The 16,580-nt window shown below is 37.2% G+C and overlaps 2 protein-coding genes across 3 annotated transcripts; one reads left to right on the forward strand and one right to left on the reverse strand.

Moving 5' to 3' along the window:
• Nucleotides 1-3,629: 3,629 nt before the first annotated feature.
• LOC110867964 (auxin response factor 11) lies at nucleotides 3,630-10,491 on the forward strand. Of its 2 annotated transcripts, none has more exons than XM_022117028.2 (15): nucleotides 3,630-3,999; nucleotides 4,178-4,281; nucleotides 4,430-4,525; nucleotides 4,807-4,863; nucleotides 4,963-5,112; nucleotides 5,214-5,298; nucleotides 5,763-5,853; nucleotides 6,146-6,310; nucleotides 6,565-6,678; nucleotides 6,760-6,832; nucleotides 7,344-7,497; nucleotides 7,588-7,686; nucleotides 9,423-9,739; nucleotides 9,813-10,000; nucleotides 10,075-10,491. In XM_022117028.2, exons 1-15 carry the CDS (start codon nucleotides 3,963-3,965, stop codon nucleotides 10,214-10,216), a joined length of 1,872 nt encoding a protein of 623 aa, XP_021972720.1. In that variant the 5' UTR covers nucleotides 3,630-3,962; the 3' UTR covers nucleotides 10,217-10,491. The 2 variants fall into 2 exon arrangements, with proteins under 2 accessions (XP_021972720.1, XP_021972719.1); XM_022117027.2 differs by having other exon boundaries at nucleotides 3,641-3,999; nucleotides 4,169-4,281.
• Nucleotides 10,492-10,966: 475 nt separating this feature from the next.
• LOC110867963 (probable E3 ubiquitin-protein ligase RHA4A) lies at nucleotides 10,967-12,864 on the reverse strand. Its single transcript, XM_022117026.2, has 3 exons — nucleotides 11,945-12,864; nucleotides 11,783-11,856; nucleotides 10,967-11,484 (listed from the first exon to the last, which is right to left on the reverse strand). Exons 1-3 carry the CDS (start codon nucleotides 12,191-12,193, stop codon nucleotides 11,136-11,138), a joined length of 672 nt encoding a protein of 223 aa, XP_021972718.1. The 5' UTR covers nucleotides 12,194-12,864; the 3' UTR covers nucleotides 10,967-11,135.
• Between the last annotated feature and the right edge of the window lie 3,716 nt (nucleotides 12,865-16,580).

A 16,580-nucleotide genomic window follows, 5' to 3' on the forward strand; every position in this document is an offset into this window, starting at 1 on the left:
TAATGGATGAAAGTGGTGGATGATGGTGGTATTATGGTGGCAAGTGTGAGAGAAGTGGTTTGCCAAGGGATGGTTTGCAAATAAGCTAAGCACCTCCTTTTATAGCTGAAAACAGTAGCTTCACACGGCCCCGTGCCCGACTGGCACGACCCCGTGTCCTTCCCCTCTCTGTCTTCATTTAATGCTGGTGTAAGCTCTTCTGCACATACGGCCCCGTGTCTTCTGTACTTGTTGTACGAACCCAGATTTACGAATTTGAGAGTTAACTATATATACATTAAGTAAAATAAATATTTTTAAACATAACATATGTTTAAAATTTGATTAAGCTATATATACATTCATATACCTCACAAGTTGTAACTCAACACTTGGCCGAAATGTAGAAGTGAAACGCTCGGTCCCGGTACGGAACTTAGGTGCTGTTTGTTTTTGCAGACATAAACTGTCTGCAAGCTGATTTCATCTGTTTTTATTGTTGGACCGTTCTATGACCCGGAATAGTCAGTTAAGGTAGCTCATCTTCGTGTACAAAGGCGGAATCAATGTATACAAAGTAACAACAACTTTTCCTCTTTAATTCCTTCTCTATTAATGCTTTCTGAATGAATTTTGACAGAGTTTCGACACCACAAGCATGACCTGATTTCGCTCTAATGGTTACAAATGAAAACACACATGAGGTATTTATAGTTATCCTGATTTCGCTCCTATGACTGACTAAAGAGCGAAATCCCATGTGATCATATAAGCGAAACCCCCATGTAACCCTATGAGCGAAACCTACTTCTAACTATGTACATATAAGCGAAACCTATATAACTGATTTCGCTTATAATGACACATATGTCATTATGAGCGAAATTAACACTCTAAAACCCTAATTTCTGATTTTCGACTCCGTACAACCTTTCTAGACCTAGGACTCAATACACACGTAGTCAACAGACATTCAATGCACCAACATTTATGTCTGCAACTGAAGATGTGGTCTGAAGATCTGCAAGCTGAAAATATAAGACTGTTTGTTTTTATAAGTTGATATCGGTCTAAAGCGCATCAAACAATGACGAAACATTCACATTCCGCTTCGATCCAGCAGAGCAGAAGAGGGAGGTCGGAGAAGGAGGGAGGTCGCCGGAGATGGAGGTAGGTCGCCGGAGGAGGAGGGAGGTCGGAGAAGAGGTAGGTCGCCGGAGGAGGTAGGTCGCCAGAGGAGAAGAGGGAGGTCGTCGGAGGAGGAGGTAGGTCGCCAGAGGAGAAGAGGGAGGTCGGAGAAGGAGGAGGAGCGGCGGTGGGAGGGGCTGATGTTTGAGGGTGGAGAAAAGGGAGGTGTGAAGATGTTTTAAGAAGGGGGTCCATAGCTTATTTTTTAAGATAAAAAAAAAGCTGAGTTCAGATCTGTTTAAAAGAAAAAAAACAAACGGTCTTCAAGGGTAACGTCTGCGCGCCTGCAGACATCAGCCCCTTTGAAGATATTTGAAGAAAAAACAAACACCCCCTTACTCCTACCATAAGCTTGACAATCAATCAAACCTCCTCCTTTTGATTTAATCTTTGTAAATATCAAGAGGACTTTGAAAGGGTAGGTTTTTGGTTACGGGTAGGGTAGTTTTATTGAAAGTGGCTAAAAGAGTAAAAAATCAGTTTCTTTTGTAAATTTTATTTTGTGACTTTATGAACTAAGTAAGTGCTTTTAAGCAATAAATTTGCTTATTTTATTTCAAGCACTTTAAAGAATAATTTTTTTTTTCATAAGCCTTAGTCACATAATTTTTTCGTTTTTCAAAAGAACCAATTTTTACTAAAATAAAGGGTGTAAAGATAAAAATATGGTTTTCGGGTGATGGTGTATTGTGGGTTTTGAAATGAAAGGGTTTAAGCTCAAAGGGATTAACTAGGGGGATTTTTGTATTTTTGGGGGATAAAAATAAAAATAAGGTTGAAATGAAAAAGGGTTTAGAATCCTAATGCCTCAATCATATACTTACTTGGATTAGTCGGTAAGGACCGAGAATGTATTGTCTTGTCAAGTTCTAGATTTGTCGGAACCGTACGGTCTACCCACACAAGAAACCAAAAAATGAGCGTTTAGTATAGATATGATAGTGGATGCTCGTTAAAGGCTCAAAACTCACAAGTTTGTGGGAAAATGGTAAAAATGTGAAAATATATATACAATCAAATTTTAAATTTTGTCATGCACTTTTTATAAATTTTTCTTGTATGGTTCCTTTTTTACCACAACAGTATCGGTTGTAAATAGTCATAAAAACTTGATTTTTTTTATAACTTGATTTCTAAACTTAAACTATAATCAAGACAAAATAGAAATACAAAGAAATTTTGCAATAGCGTTCCAAGTAGAGTTTTGTGTAAGACTTGTGTTTAGGACAAACAATTTTCAAGTTATCAAGTTATAAATTTTTCTTGTATGGTTCCTTTTTTACCACAACACTATCGGTTGTAAATAGTCATAAAAACTTGATTTTTTTATAACTTGATTTCTAAACTTAAACTATAATCAAGACAAAATAGAAATACAAAGAAATTTTGCAATAGCGGTTCCAAGTAGAGTTTTGTGTAAGGCTTGTGTTTTGGACAAACAATTTTCAAGTTATTAAGTCCCCCCCCCCCCACACTTAAATTAAACATTGTCCTCAATGTGTCTATAATAAGTTAAATTGATTAAAAGTGTAAGATGTGTGTTAAAAATAACAATTTTTTTGGAAAAAAGACACTTGACACGACCCCGTGTGTAGGAGCCACGGCCCCGTGTCAAAAGGTACCAGTACCAAATTTTTCCAGAAAGCAAACACGAGGGCGTGCCCATGGGACACGGCCCCGTGTCAAGGTTCCAGAATAAAAAATGTTACAGCAGACATGGGGCACAGGGGCGTACTTACCTGACACAACCCCATATTGAAATAAAAGTTAAAAATGTACGATATTGAAATAAAAAAAGTAAAAGTGTATTACTGTCTAGTGGCTTTAAACCAAATGCTTACGGATAAAAAAAAACGTTAACAAAGTTTAGAATTTATAGACTAAGGGAGCCTACCAGAATCCGTTAATCACCAAGTCACTGGTCGAAAACTCACCAACTCTATTTGAACCCATTGAAACCCGCATCCACCTGCACCGGTGTTCTAACATCCAACCTCAACACACAACTCTCTCTCTCTCTCTCGTCATCTTTCAATGAATACCCATCTTCGATTCTCTTACCCACTTGAAGTAACCAAGGAGCCGATGACGATGTAGCCGCAATACCCGCGATACTCGAATGTGATTACCCGAGGGTGTCCCGCCTACCGTAAAAACACCAATATCATGTGTCAATATCGTATTTTTATCATTGTAGGTATTTTTAAGAATATAATAATATTTAATAAAAGGTATATAAATTTGTTTGAAATTTGGTAAATTACAAGATACATACATACATACCAAGTGGCATGATCGTAATTAACGAGCTCAACAAAGGAATGGAGGACACTATGCCGGGCTTTTTCTGGCCAATCCTGTTGCCTAGTTATGTAACAGGAATTCAACTAACGCTGTCTACTAACGGCAACCACAATATCCTAACCCCCCCGTTTCCTATTATTATGTGTGCATATATATACACACACACACACACACATACACATATAGATATAGAGAGAGAAGAAGCAATCTAAGCCTAGTAGTATATTAACCAGTTTTCGTCTCAAGTAACGGCGTTTTCACCCTCTCCTGGATTCTAGTGAGAGAGAGAGAGAGTTCTGGTTTGCTGAAGATTTAGGTTTAGGGTTTCGATTCACCTCTTTAACCTTGATACTTACATACTTTTTGCTTTAATTGTTGTTGTTATGATCATAAGTACGCATATAATCTCCAGAATTTGATGATTTTGGAGGTTTAGTTTACATTATTTCGAAGAACTTTCTGTGCTTGAAGAATTTGTATCGATTTTGACCATGGAGAATCAACGGTCAATGTTTCTGTCACCTGAAGGTGTGATTTCTTCACTCTAATTTTGATTGTTATTATTGTGGTGGTGAAAGTAGAGTCAACTGTTGACTCTTGACTTTGACCTAATTAAGGCTTTGTATTGATTATTGATTTTGTTATTTATGCTGAAAATGTTATGTTTTTTGTGGTTTTTGTTGAATTTGAATATGAGCTATGGAAGATCTGTTGTATAAGGAGTTATGGAAAGCATGTGCTGGGCCACTAGTGGATGTTCCAAGAGATGGAGAAAGAGTTTTCTACTTTCCTCAAGGCCATATGGAGCAAGTAAATAAATAATAATATTTTCTTGATTTTTAGAATTATTTTTTTAAAGGTTTTATGTTGGTTTTTTGATATGAAGTGAATAGATTTGTTGTGGTTGATTATGTGGGATTTGATTTGAAAATTTTGGTTGTTTGTGGGATTTGTTTAGTTAGAGGCATCAAGGAATCAGGAAGTGGATCAGAGTATCCCTCATTTCAACCTCAAATCAAAGATCCTTTGTCGTGTTGTTCATACGCAACTGCTGGTAGGTAACGTGTTCTTGCAGTGTTCGGTAGGACTCATATGTAAATTTAAGTATTAATAAGATCTGGTGTTTGGATGTACATAACCATATTGATTGATTATTCCAACTAGTAAGTTTGATTTGTTGGTGATATATGCTGTATTACATAGGTTGACTAGCTGAAATAGCGTTCATATGTAAGAAAACGATTTGTAGGACATCTAAGTTTATTAAAGAAGAGGTGATATATGAATCTGGTTGTGTGATGGTTTGAGTTATTTTAGAATTGGTTAACATTGTAGGCTGAACAAGATACCGATGAAGTTTATGCTCAAATCACTCTACTTCCGGAACAAGATGTAAGAGTTCATTTTATAAATTTCTTAAAATTCAAGGTAAATTGATGTCTTTTGTTTAAATATCCTATGTTTATGTTCTTTTGTTGTGACGAATCGCAGCAAAGTGATCTTACTCCTGATAAATGCCCCGCTGAGACTCCAAAGCCAGCTGTTCACTCTTTTTGCAAAGTCTTGACGGCATCAGATACGAGCACTCATGGTGGTTTTTCGGTGCTCAGAAAACATGCAAATGAATGCTTACCTGCGTTGGTAATTTTGCTTCTTTTTTAAATATTTAATAATTATTACTCCTTTTTCTAATTCATAAGTTTGATAATTTTATGTTCTAATTTTCCATTTTTTTTGTTTAGGACATGACTCAGCCTACTCCAACTCAGGAGCTAGTAGCTAAGGATCTCCATGGCATTGAGTGGCGATTTAAGCATATATTCAGAGGTCAATATGCTCTTGTATTTTTTGCATATGTTTAAAGATAGCAAAATGGGTTAGGGTTGGGTAACGGGTCAAAGAAGGTATTTTTGGTACCGGCCGAACCAGGTCAAATGACCTGAAAAGTCTTTTCTACTTTTAATATAATTCGTGTTAGAAATTACAAAATAGGTACTGTTTAAACGCCAATAGAATTTGTTTGAATTAAATGATTTAGGAGACTTTATGCACGAAAATACACTTTGGACGTCTTTTGGCCTGTTGACTCATTTGACCCGTCTCATTTTAAGCTATTTTATTTTACCCCTTGGACTCATCAGAGATAAACATAAATTCATGCATACATAATAAGAACCCTAGCAACAATCATTATCATGAACAAATTGTTGAACCATGTAAATGATGTTTTAATTTCGTTTATCGTTACTTGTATCATGCTTAAACGTTGATCTAATAAGAATTATATACAGGTCAACCTCGAAGGCATTTGCTTACAACCGGATGGAGTACTTTTGTTGCATCGAAAAGATTGGTGGCTGGGGATTCGTTTGTATTCCTTAGGTATTGCTTTCCGTTCTTGCTTTTACTTGTCACACAGTTATAAATAAAATGTTTGACTATTCGTCAAGTATATCTAGAAAATCGTTTTGTAGAGACGCACATGAAGCTGGTGGTCCCAAATCAGTGTTTTCAGTTTAAGTGTAATTATAGTAAAGGACAAGTTGGTAGTTTACTTCAGAATTCTAAAAAAATGTTGCAGGGAGAGTTAACCTCAGATACATATTTCTTTTTTGTTATAGTTGATTTATAAATTGTAGAATTGATACATGTTTATAATTTATGTGATCATTAGGGGGGAAAATGGTGAATTACGCGTGGGAGTAAGACGTGCTGCTCAACAGCATAGTTCTATGCCGTCTTCTGTAATTTCAAGCCGAAGCATGCGACTTGGAGTGCTTGCAACTGCATCACATGCTGTTTCTACCAAAACCCGTTTTCTTGTTTACTACAAGCCAAGGTATGTTCCTTCACATTTAAGATCCATTTAATTAGTAATATATTAATTTTGGTTATTTTTTGCTTTTAACGGGTCACGTGGGTAAAATCAATAAGCTAGCCAAAAAGTAAACAGGTCAAACAGGCCAAGAGTCATCGAAAGATAACTTATTTTGTGAATGCATACAACCTACTAAACCGATTTATTTGTAACATATATTATTATTGGGTTTATATAACAAATATCTAAATATTTGATATGCTGTAATTTTACAGAACAAGTCAGTTTATCATAGGCTTGAACAAGTACATTGAATCTTTAAACAATGGATTCACAGTCGGTATGAAATTCAGTATGCGATTTGAGGGTGAAGATTCTCCAGAGAGAAGGTACATAATTATTTATATTTTATTGGTATATAAGTCGATATACAGAGTCAATTTTCCATTAATATTCCTTTAACTGATTAGGTTTACGGGTACGATAGTTGGAATTGAAGACCTGTCTCGCCAGTGGGAAGATTCTAAATGGCGCTCACTGATTGTAAATATCTGACATTATTATTTTTAGAGTAAAATGCCATTTTTGTCCCTGAGGTTTGGCGAGTTTTGCCACTTCCGTCCAAAGGTTTGTTTTTCCACTTTTGGATCCAAAAGGATTGAGATCTTCCATTTTCACCCGGCTTGTTAACTTCATCCATTTTTCTCTATTAAGTTAGGGGTATTTCCTGTCTTTTTTGTTCACTTAAAGGGCAACTCGGTCCTTTTCACATTATGCTAAATGCTTGTACATAAAGTGATAAAGTAAAAAAAGACCGAATTGCCCTTTAAGTTAACAAAAAAGACGGAATAAGGGAGAAATATGGATGGAGCTAACGAGCTGGATGAAAATGGCAAGATTTCTGACCTTTTAGATCCAGATGCGGAAAAACAAACCTTTGGACGAAAGTCGCAAAACTGGCCAAACCTCAGGGATGAAAATGGCATTTTACTCTTATTTTTATATATGTAGTATTATTTTAAAGGAAAGTTAACTCTTTTCATGTTAACTTCAGGTCCATTGGGATGAATCCACATCGATAGCGAGACCCGAAAGGGTATCTCCATGGGAGATTGAGATTTATACAACTCATGTACCAACAAGCTTGGCTCCACCAGTGGCATCTAAAAGTAAACGGCCTCGACCTCTAGCCAACGTCCCTAATCCTGGTGAGTCCAAAGTTTACTTTTACCAATGTCCATATCCATATTAAGTTGTTAACCGCTTCTATTTTGTACTTTTGCTGCTTAATGTTCCAGAACCTGCATGCTCGGCTGTATCTGCCGTTTGGAATCCTTCGCATGAGCAAACGGAAAATGGTGACAATGGCCGTGCTTTAAGGACACAGTTTAATGCAGGTTAGCAAGTAGTTAGTTACTTATAAGACTATCGCCATTGGTGACTTTCTCCCAACGTAGTTGCCCAAATAAATTAAAGAAAAAGGAAAATTATATTTTTCTCCACAACCTGGTTGGCCAAGCAACCCCAAGGTTGCAAGAGGTTGCCCATGCTCTTTTGCCACTTGTCAAAATTGGATTGGTCCCATCTTCTAATTTTCTTTTTTTTTTTTATTTTCTAACTACCAATTCCCCCAATAATTTAATTACTCAGATAACTTTTAATATTTAAACTTAATAACAAAACTAAATACACCGTATTTTCTAAAATAAATTTGTGAATATTACAATATAAATTTTATTAAAAACGGAGTTTGTTTGAAAAAATATTTTTTCCAGTATATTGTATGTATTGATTGTTTAACTTTTTAATTTTTCTATTAAAAATAAGTAACTTTTATTTGTTTAAAAAAATAATTGTTTCAATTATTATTTACATTTACTTAATAAAAATTTGGGTTGGGTTGAGTTGTAAATGTGTGTTAAAAATTGAGTTAGGAATTGAGTTAGGTTGGGTTGTGTATGTGGAAGAGAGAGAAATTAGTTTTTTTATTAAAGGTTGGGTTGAGTTGGGTTGGGTTGGGTTGGGTTGGGTTGTGAATGTGGATAGTCTAATGGGTCGGGCTGGCTAACTAGTTAGAATGGGTAGGGTTGGGTTAACGCTGGCCCGTAAACACATTTTTTTCTTTCAAAAATAGCTAATTTGTTAGAGATGATTAGATTTTTTTTTGAACGGCCAACATAATCAATCCCGAGCACTCTCAGGGCACCCACTGGACAAACGGAGTACTCCGAGAGTAACCCAAGTCCACCACCAATTCCGGGGAAAACCCGGTAACCCACCCGCCCGTAGGCACGACAGTGAAATTACCGGTTAAACCCGTTTGGCTCAAGGATCCAACCCAGGTTTCCCTGGGTCTCCTATCATTGCCCACCAGTGCCTCACTCTGCACCAAGTGGGAGTTGAACCTGCATCTCTCAAGAGAAATGCAAGCCCTCCACCACTTGATCTAGAGATCATTGGGATTAGATTTACTTAAGATGTTCATACATCTGAATACACTACAAATGGCTTGAAACTAGGGCTGCAAACTAACCGAACGTTTGTGTTCGATTGTTTAACAAATGAACGAACATGAACAGAGTCCGTGTTCATTTATTGACGTTCGTGAACGTCCGGTAACATGTTTGTTTGAATTCGATAGTTTATTAGGGTCTTAATTTTTATATTTTATTTGATACTTCAAAATTCTCACTAATAAAATATAAAAATTAAGACCCTAATAAAATATTTAATATATGTTCGTTTTCATTCATGAACGCTTGTTTATGTTCGTTTGTTTTCATTTGTGTTCATGAACGTCTATTTGTGTTCGTTTGCGTTCATTTTTGTTCATTTATGTTCGTTACCTAATATTAATGAACAAACACAAACGAACACGAACATGTTTTTTTCTTAACGAACGAACATGAACAAAAAATCTCGTTCGGTAAGTGTTCATGAACAGTTCGTGAACACGTTTATTTTCTTAACTACTTCAATCCTGTCTGACCCTTTCCATTTTTGTCAACTCTTTTGAATTAAGACAAAACAAACATATTAAATTCAACCTATTTATATTTAAATGGGTTTAAATTAGCACATCTTTGATGGCTATCGTTATCTATGTTGAAATCGTTGTGCACTAATTTTGCAGGTGAAACAGACGATAAGAAAGGTCTCTTGGGTTGGTCTGTTCATGCGAATACAAATTCTATGCCTCAAGAGTCAACAAAGCTGACGAATAATTCCACTAAAAGCTCAGTTGACTTGAAGAAGTCTGAAAGTGTTTCAAGTTGCAGGTTATTTGGTTTTGACTTGAAAAGTGCCCCCAAAAGTGATATCGTACCCGAGGTTGGCCCACCTGTTGAAAGGCGTGAACCGGTGATTTCAGACCGGAAATCCGATATCGTATCAAAGGATCATAAAATGAGTCAAAGCAAACAGACAACGTTAAGCCGGAGCCGTACTAAGGTACACACATCTGATCCATTTTTAAATTTTTGTAAATATTGGAAAATGCTAACATTTGGTACAACGATCGAAGGTTCAAATGCAAGGAGTAGCAGTGGGCCGTGCAGTGGATTTAACCGTGTTAAACGGGTACGATGAGCTCATAGACGAACTCGAAGAGATGTTTGAGATTAAGGGAAAGCTTCGCCCTAGAACTCAATTGGAAATCGTGTTTACTGATGATGAAGGAGATATGATGCTCATGGGTGACGATCCATGGCAGTAAGTAACCTTATACCATTTTTCCACATGATCACTAAAGATAAAACATAACCCAAATCGACTCATTCCTGCAGAGAATTCTGTAGAATGGTGAAACGAATTTTGATCTGCTCGAGTCAAGATGTGAAGAGAATGAATTCTGGAAGCAAGCCGCAACTTTCTTTCTCCAGTGACACCGAAGCCTCTGGTTTTAGCTTGGAAGCCGCTGAAAATTAACAAATTTCGCGCTTTCTTACATGATGTCCCCTGTTTTTTTATATTTAGGTTTGTGGGCTGTGCTTTTTTTCTTTCTTTTTCTGAAGTCGGTGTTTGAAGATCAACGAAGGGGGAATAAGGGATTAAGTTATATGGTATTGAAGTTGTAGCAATGGAAACATGGTAAGATTAGGATCCGTGTGTAGCAGTTGTCAACTGTTTAATGTTGTATGTGGGAGATATGATCTTATTGCATTATAATGTTTGTATACATATGGTAAGATAATGTTGGTATATGTCACATGTTTAAGAAATAACTAAAAGTTTAAATGAGTTAAAACGCTTAGTTTATAAAACGAGTAAACTTATATTTGTAATAAAAACGATTCAAGAGGTTTTACATATTTTGGACGACTTCAGGCCCTTTTTAATAATTTTCAAATTTGCTATTTTGAAAATGCATCCCTTTTTTGATCCGTTAGTAGTAAAGTATAGCCTAAAATGACCCGTTTATAGTATAAACTATGAAGTGTCGTTGATTCATATCTTTATTGACCTGTTATAACCTAAAATGACCAGTTTATAGTATTCGTTAGTAGCGAAGTATAACCTAAAACGACTAGTTTATAGTATGAACCATGGAGTATATTTGATTATCTTTATTGACCCGGTAGTAGTAAAGTAAAACCCAGAACAACCCGATAAGTGTATTAGATTCATCTTTTGTAAGGTTTGTCTTTTCAGTTACTTATGGTTATAGGCAACAAAATCTGCTAATAGACGATTTATTATTCGAACTTGCCAAAAAAGATGACTTGCATTGTCACGAGTTGTCTACTTGTATTACAACTTGGATAACAATCGGTACAAAATCAATGCATGCATGCGTCAAGCCGAAAAGACTATTCTACCCTCCTAGCAAAAATCCTTGGAAGAAAACTCAAGATTGATGGATTTGAACATTGACAACAACAGACTCTTCATTCGAATGAGACAACTTATTGTCCATACTTGAACTAGATGACCCTTCAAGCATGACCACACTACGTTCTAAAGGAACCACCCCTCGTGGGCTAGAATCCACGTCGATCATCATGGCTGGTTGAGGAATCACGGGCGGTTCATGGTGGCCGCCTTTGGATGTGTTAACAACTGAGCATCTGCAAAGTGGACATGTGGTGTTTGAACCGAGCCAGTTTCGTATGCACTCACCATGAAACATGTGTTGGCAGGATGGTATTTGATGTAGCTTTTCATTTATCTCAAATTCTCCCAAACAGACACAACACCTTCATATTTAAATTTGCATGGAATACCTATTAGATTTTCTGACTAGTTTCATCAAGTCTTTTAGAATGACTTTTTAAAAATATTCTTAAATGACTTCTACTTTAATTAAAAAAAAAAAAAGAAAAACTATCATTTTTGTTGAAAAGCACTGCAATGTTATATCTTGTAAAAATGTGTTACTTTGGATAAACTATTACTACTTACAACATTTAGTGGTTTCCATATTTTCAATGACTATAAAAACTCAAGTATAAAGTTCAAGAAACTGGTCACACTTCTAAGAAGTTGTTAGCTTACATTGAATCCTTTGCGTATAAATCTTGGTCCAACGCGATTACAGTAAGCTTATCTTCAAGATTTACCTTTAATCCCTGTAAATAAACATGAATCAAAGTTATATATATTTGAGAGAGAGAGAGAGAGAGAGAGAGAGAGAGAGAGGTATAAGTTTATACTTACATCTTGAGAGAGAGTCGAAGAATCGTGAGTCCTTGAGGTTCTTAGATGGATTATGGATGAAGATGAAGAAGAATTGCGTCTGCTAAAAGTCCTCTTGAGATAGAACAAGTAAAACAAGAGAAATAGTATTATGGAGAAGAGAATTGGGATGGAAAATATGAATGCTTGGTATATCTTCATCTGAAGTGCTTGAGAATACAAATGAGAGTTAACAACACTAGTTGTACTTGAAGATTCAAGGTACCCCATTGGCTCTTTAACTTCTTTGCTTCTAGTTAACCAAATGAATATGTATTTGACAGGATTTCAAATAAAGATCCTTCTTTGGTTTCTATGTTAGGCAACTCAAAGGAACCTAATGGTGGTTTTCTTGATTGAGCAAGGGTCTATATGGATGCAAATGCGCACAAGCAAGTTTGGATATCTCTAGAGAAAGAGAAGACAGGTTATACGATTTGCGCTGGCTTTCGCTTAGGGAGTTTATATAAGAAGGAAGAAAAGACACTTGTATAAACTTTAGTGGACTGACTGTTTCATGATTGAGTTAGAACCCAAGTGAACAGTGCAAGTTATAAGTGAAAGTTAGAATCTTTGGTGGAAAGATGTTGGGTATCATATGGTTTGTACTCCAAAACATCAACTCAAGTTTATCCTAATAAAGCAAAAAGAAACTTGTTTGTTTTTTAGACATGCAACTTAAAGAAAACCCTAGTGGATGTCAAGTTTCTTGAGGACATATGAGTCTACAAATGGAGTTAAATGGGACAGTGGAAGTTGGAAATTGTTTGAGAGAAACAGGAGGTAGTGTTTTTAGTTGGCAACTAAATTCATGTCAAGAGTTCAAAGACACTTGTTTGGTTATATATATGAGATAACCTAACCAAAAACCCTAGTGCATTGCTTAGTTGAGTGGGTAATCAAGGTATGGGGCTGTAGGATTCAGGTATAAGTGGGTTGTGTTTGATTGGGACATTATGGGTTGTGAGTTAGATATGAAAAGGACAAAAGAAAAAGCAAAGCAAAGGTGTGGAATATGATCATTATAAGAAATGGCTTTTGAGATGAAGCAAAATTCATCAAATTGGAAAATGATGATTATTCCCTCCCATAACAAGCTCGTATAACATGGCACTAGGCGCCATGGACCCCTCCAATACTAGTACCACATATAAACTAGTTGAATTTTCATGTAGCGGGAATTTAGTCAGTATCAATTCAGTTTATTGCCTTACTTTACTAGCACTTGGTCTAACAACTTAAAGATAAAAACCCATACAATTAAGTTGTAATATATGCCTAAAAGGATATCACACGTGTTTTACATCGATTGAAAACCATAATACCGAATATCAGAAACAGTTCCGATAGTACTGATACTGGTACCGATGTTGTTCGGTCGGAATCGATATGGTACCAATATTGTTGGGATGCTATCAGTTCCAGGGGCGGAGGTAGTGTGGCAGAGGTAGTGTACAAGCAGGCATAGCCCGGACTACCTCTCAACTCCATCTCCATAGTGTAAAAATATCCTTCAACTCCGTCTACGTAGTGTAAAATTTTTATTTATTTTTATACAAAGGATACCCTTGTCCCTTTTTTTTTTATACCCCTGAAGTTTTTGGCTAGTTCCGTCACTGATCAGTTCGGTTCATCCTGGTACCAACACTCATTATAGCATATGAAATTAAAAAAAGATACTCTATTGTGAATAAAACTCTAGTTTCAACATAATTAATATTAATACTAGGAACTATAAACACAAATAATGGTGCTGTTACCGAAGTTGTTCGGACGGTATCGGTTCTGTTCGTCACATTAAATGTGACAACCCAAACTTTCAAGGTCAGTGTATCCTAGTCATGTAACCCTGTTTTCTTAATATTTCTCTTTCACGTCCCTTACGATGATAAAAATTGTTAAACACTCGTGACTGTATGTACTTGCGAAATGTAACACGTGATGGACTATGTTTGCGTATGTTTGACTGAGTAGCTACAAGGAACTGCTACACGTTTGATATGTGTAGTCTAATTAATTTAAGAAACCAACTAATTGGGTCGCGAGATTATCCAACACTTGGGCCGAGACCACACCTTACATTATTCTACTTGGCCCACACCACTCAAAGCCCAAACCGAGCCCATATGCACAACCTATGATATACAAATTGCATACGGATGTTACCCCATAATTTTCTAAACGCATACAAGGCACCAAACCCTAACACTCTTATTATCCTCACAACTAAGCGGCAGCCTGTTGTCGAAGTCCTCATTCTTGCTTGAAGTGTTTTGTATATCGTTCTTGCACACACTCCCCTACGGTCTTCCGGTTAGTTTAACATGTTTCTATTAATTCTTGATTGATCGTTCCCATATACGTGCAACATGTGTTAATAATATTTCGGTTAAGTTGAATCTTGATTGTATTATTTGTGGTCATGAATAATAACTGTACAATGAAACGAAACCTGTTTTAATCTGATCTGAATGGAGCATGTGAAGTAGTTATTGCAAAGATGATGATAGATCATTAGACGGTGACTAGGGTTTAGCAGAACATCACAACCACAGATATTGGGTTTCGTAGCTCAAAGTCTCGATAATACCAATCTATCAAAAGGGTGTGGCCCAATAGAAAAAAAAATATATAGATATATAATCACGTGAGCTCTTGATATCGGCCCAATAGGATGCAAGCCTAGTGGGTTTCATTAAATGGTTGTCAGCCACTTTCTACTGATACCACCCAAGCTAGGATCAAATTTTATATGTCTTTTGCATGTGATGCATGGGAGCCGAATAGATTGATCAAATCAGTTAGGTTAAGGGGCTGACATCAATTTAATAGATTCAATAGTGGGTTGCTAAGAGGCACACTCCTCGGTTACGTAAGGGCGTAGTCCCTAGGGTAACTAACTTGAGCAACATCGTAACGCATCATTGAATCGCATTAACATATATCTGGTAAAACAACACGTAAGCAACACCTTGAACTCACCAGCGTAGTCTGACACACTTGTTTGCATGCTTGTAGGTCATTAACGTTTGGAACATGGACTTGTTATCTGGAAGTGCTGGAGTGGTCATGGATCGAGACTCTTGGATTCACTTATAAACAATACATCGATTTGATTATTATCATGAAACGCTTACATGCTTCCGCTACACAACTTTTGAGAATTGATATCATGTTGACATCTTATTTTAGTAATTAATGTCATGGCTTATTTAAATATTTATCATTGGTTCAATGTGATTGGTGGCTCGAACTCTGATGCGTAACACGCCTCGCGGGGTTTCCGCAGGTGGAATTTTGGGGGTGTTACAGTTGGTATCAGAGCCACTGGTTATAGTGAACTAGGTTTTAAAACGTTTTGTAAAACCAGACTATAACCGAACAACTTCGAAAATCGATCATGACACTCAGCTCCAGATTGCAAGGTTCGTCTCTCTCTCACTTTATACATTACTAGCTTAGCAGTCACACACCTACAACGTATATGAACTGAAACGTTTAACACCATAGTGACTTGATAGTGTGACACTACTCTTCGACTCATGTAAACCATAGAACTGTGATATCATCTATTGTGTTGTTTGAACGGGGGAAACTTCGAGCGTAAGTTAAGAGGCACTGAGATAAGCATGCAAATTGCCTTATTATTATGGGTGCACACTTAATACTAACGCGGGGTGCATGCAAGTCCCAGTGAGGCTTATCGAGCGTGAGAAGGGTTCTGCCTTACTATGTGTGAACTTGGTAGTACGTAAATATCAGTACGATACTTGACTCCTATCTCGTTTCGATTCCTAAATCAGTTTATTCCCAACTATAGAAACATGAGCGGACGAGGACACGGACGTGGTAACATCACCATGACTCAGGCTGAGTTGACTGACCTAATCAATACTCGCGTAGCTGAGGCTTTAGCAGCCTATCAAGCTGGTACGGAATGTACCAAGTCCTCTTAACTCTTAAACCACGTACACGTCTTTTCATTCCTATAATGTGTTTTCTCCCGTTATTTAGGTCAGCAAGCGCAACCACAACCTAATCAGCCTGCGTGCACATTCAAAATGTTTATGGACTGCAAGCCACAGACCTTCACCGGGACTGAAGGGGCTGTGGGACTTCTAAGATGGTTCGAGAAAGCAGAGTCTGTGTTTGCTATCTGTAACTGTCCCGCTGGGGACAGGGTGAAATATGCTGCGGGTACCTTGGCTGATGGTGCCCTAACGTGGTGGAACGCCCAGGTACAGTTGTTGGGCATCGAGGCAGCGAATGCCACAACTTGGGAAGATTTTAAAGAACTGATCAGGGAGGAGTACTGTCCTCGGGACGAGGTCCAGAAATTGGAAAACGAATACTATAACTTGAAGATGGTTGGATCTGAAGTCGAAGCGTATGTGAAGCGATCGTATGAACTGGCCGACATGTGCCCAAACTTATCCCGACCTATGTCCCGGAGGATTGAGTTATTCATCAAAGGGTTGCCTTCGCGTGTGAAGAGCTTGGTCACTGCAGCCCATCTCAATGATTTGACACAGATTGTTCGTCTGACTCATAAGATTGTGGACCAAGAGGTGGAAAGCGAATCGTTACCTCCGCGTATTTCGGCCGCTACTGCTGCTAC

This window comes from Helianthus annuus, chromosome 7 (assembly GCF_002127325.2).
Source record: "Helianthus annuus cultivar XRQ/B chromosome 7, HanXRQr2.0-SUNRISE, whole genome shotgun sequence".
Taxonomy (NCBI): domain Eukaryota; kingdom Viridiplantae; phylum Streptophyta; class Magnoliopsida; order Asterales; family Asteraceae; genus Helianthus; species Helianthus annuus.

What these genes read in the sequence shown, in the direction of transcription:
- LOC110867964 (XM_022117027.2), top strand. Translation starts at nt 3,963, where the DNA reads ATGGAGAATCAACGGTCAATGTTTCTGTCACCTGAAG. An exon ending in ATTTAAGCATATATTCAGAG is followed by an intron (nt 5,299 to 5,762) that starts GTCAATATGCTC and finishes AATTATATACAG; the next exon opens with GTCAACCTCGAAGGCATTTG. An exon ending in AAGGACACAGTTTAATGCAG is followed by an intron (nt 7,687 to 9,422) that starts GTTAGCAAGTAG and finishes CTAATTTTGCAG; the next exon opens with GTGAAACAGACGATAAGAAA.
- LOC110867963 (XM_022117026.2), bottom strand. Translation starts at nt 12,193, where the DNA reads ATGGGGTACCTTGAATCTTCAAGTACAACTAGTGTTGTTAACTCTCAT. An exon ending in CTTCGACTCTCTCTCAAGAT is followed by an intron (nt 11,857 to 11,944) that starts GTAAGTATAAAC and finishes GTTTATTTACAG; the next exon opens with GGATTAAAGGTAAATCTTGA. An exon ending in TTATACGCAAAGGATTCAAT is followed by an intron (nt 11,485 to 11,782) that starts GTAAGCTAACAA and finishes TTAAATATGAAG; the next exon opens with GTGTTGTGTCTGTTTGGGAG.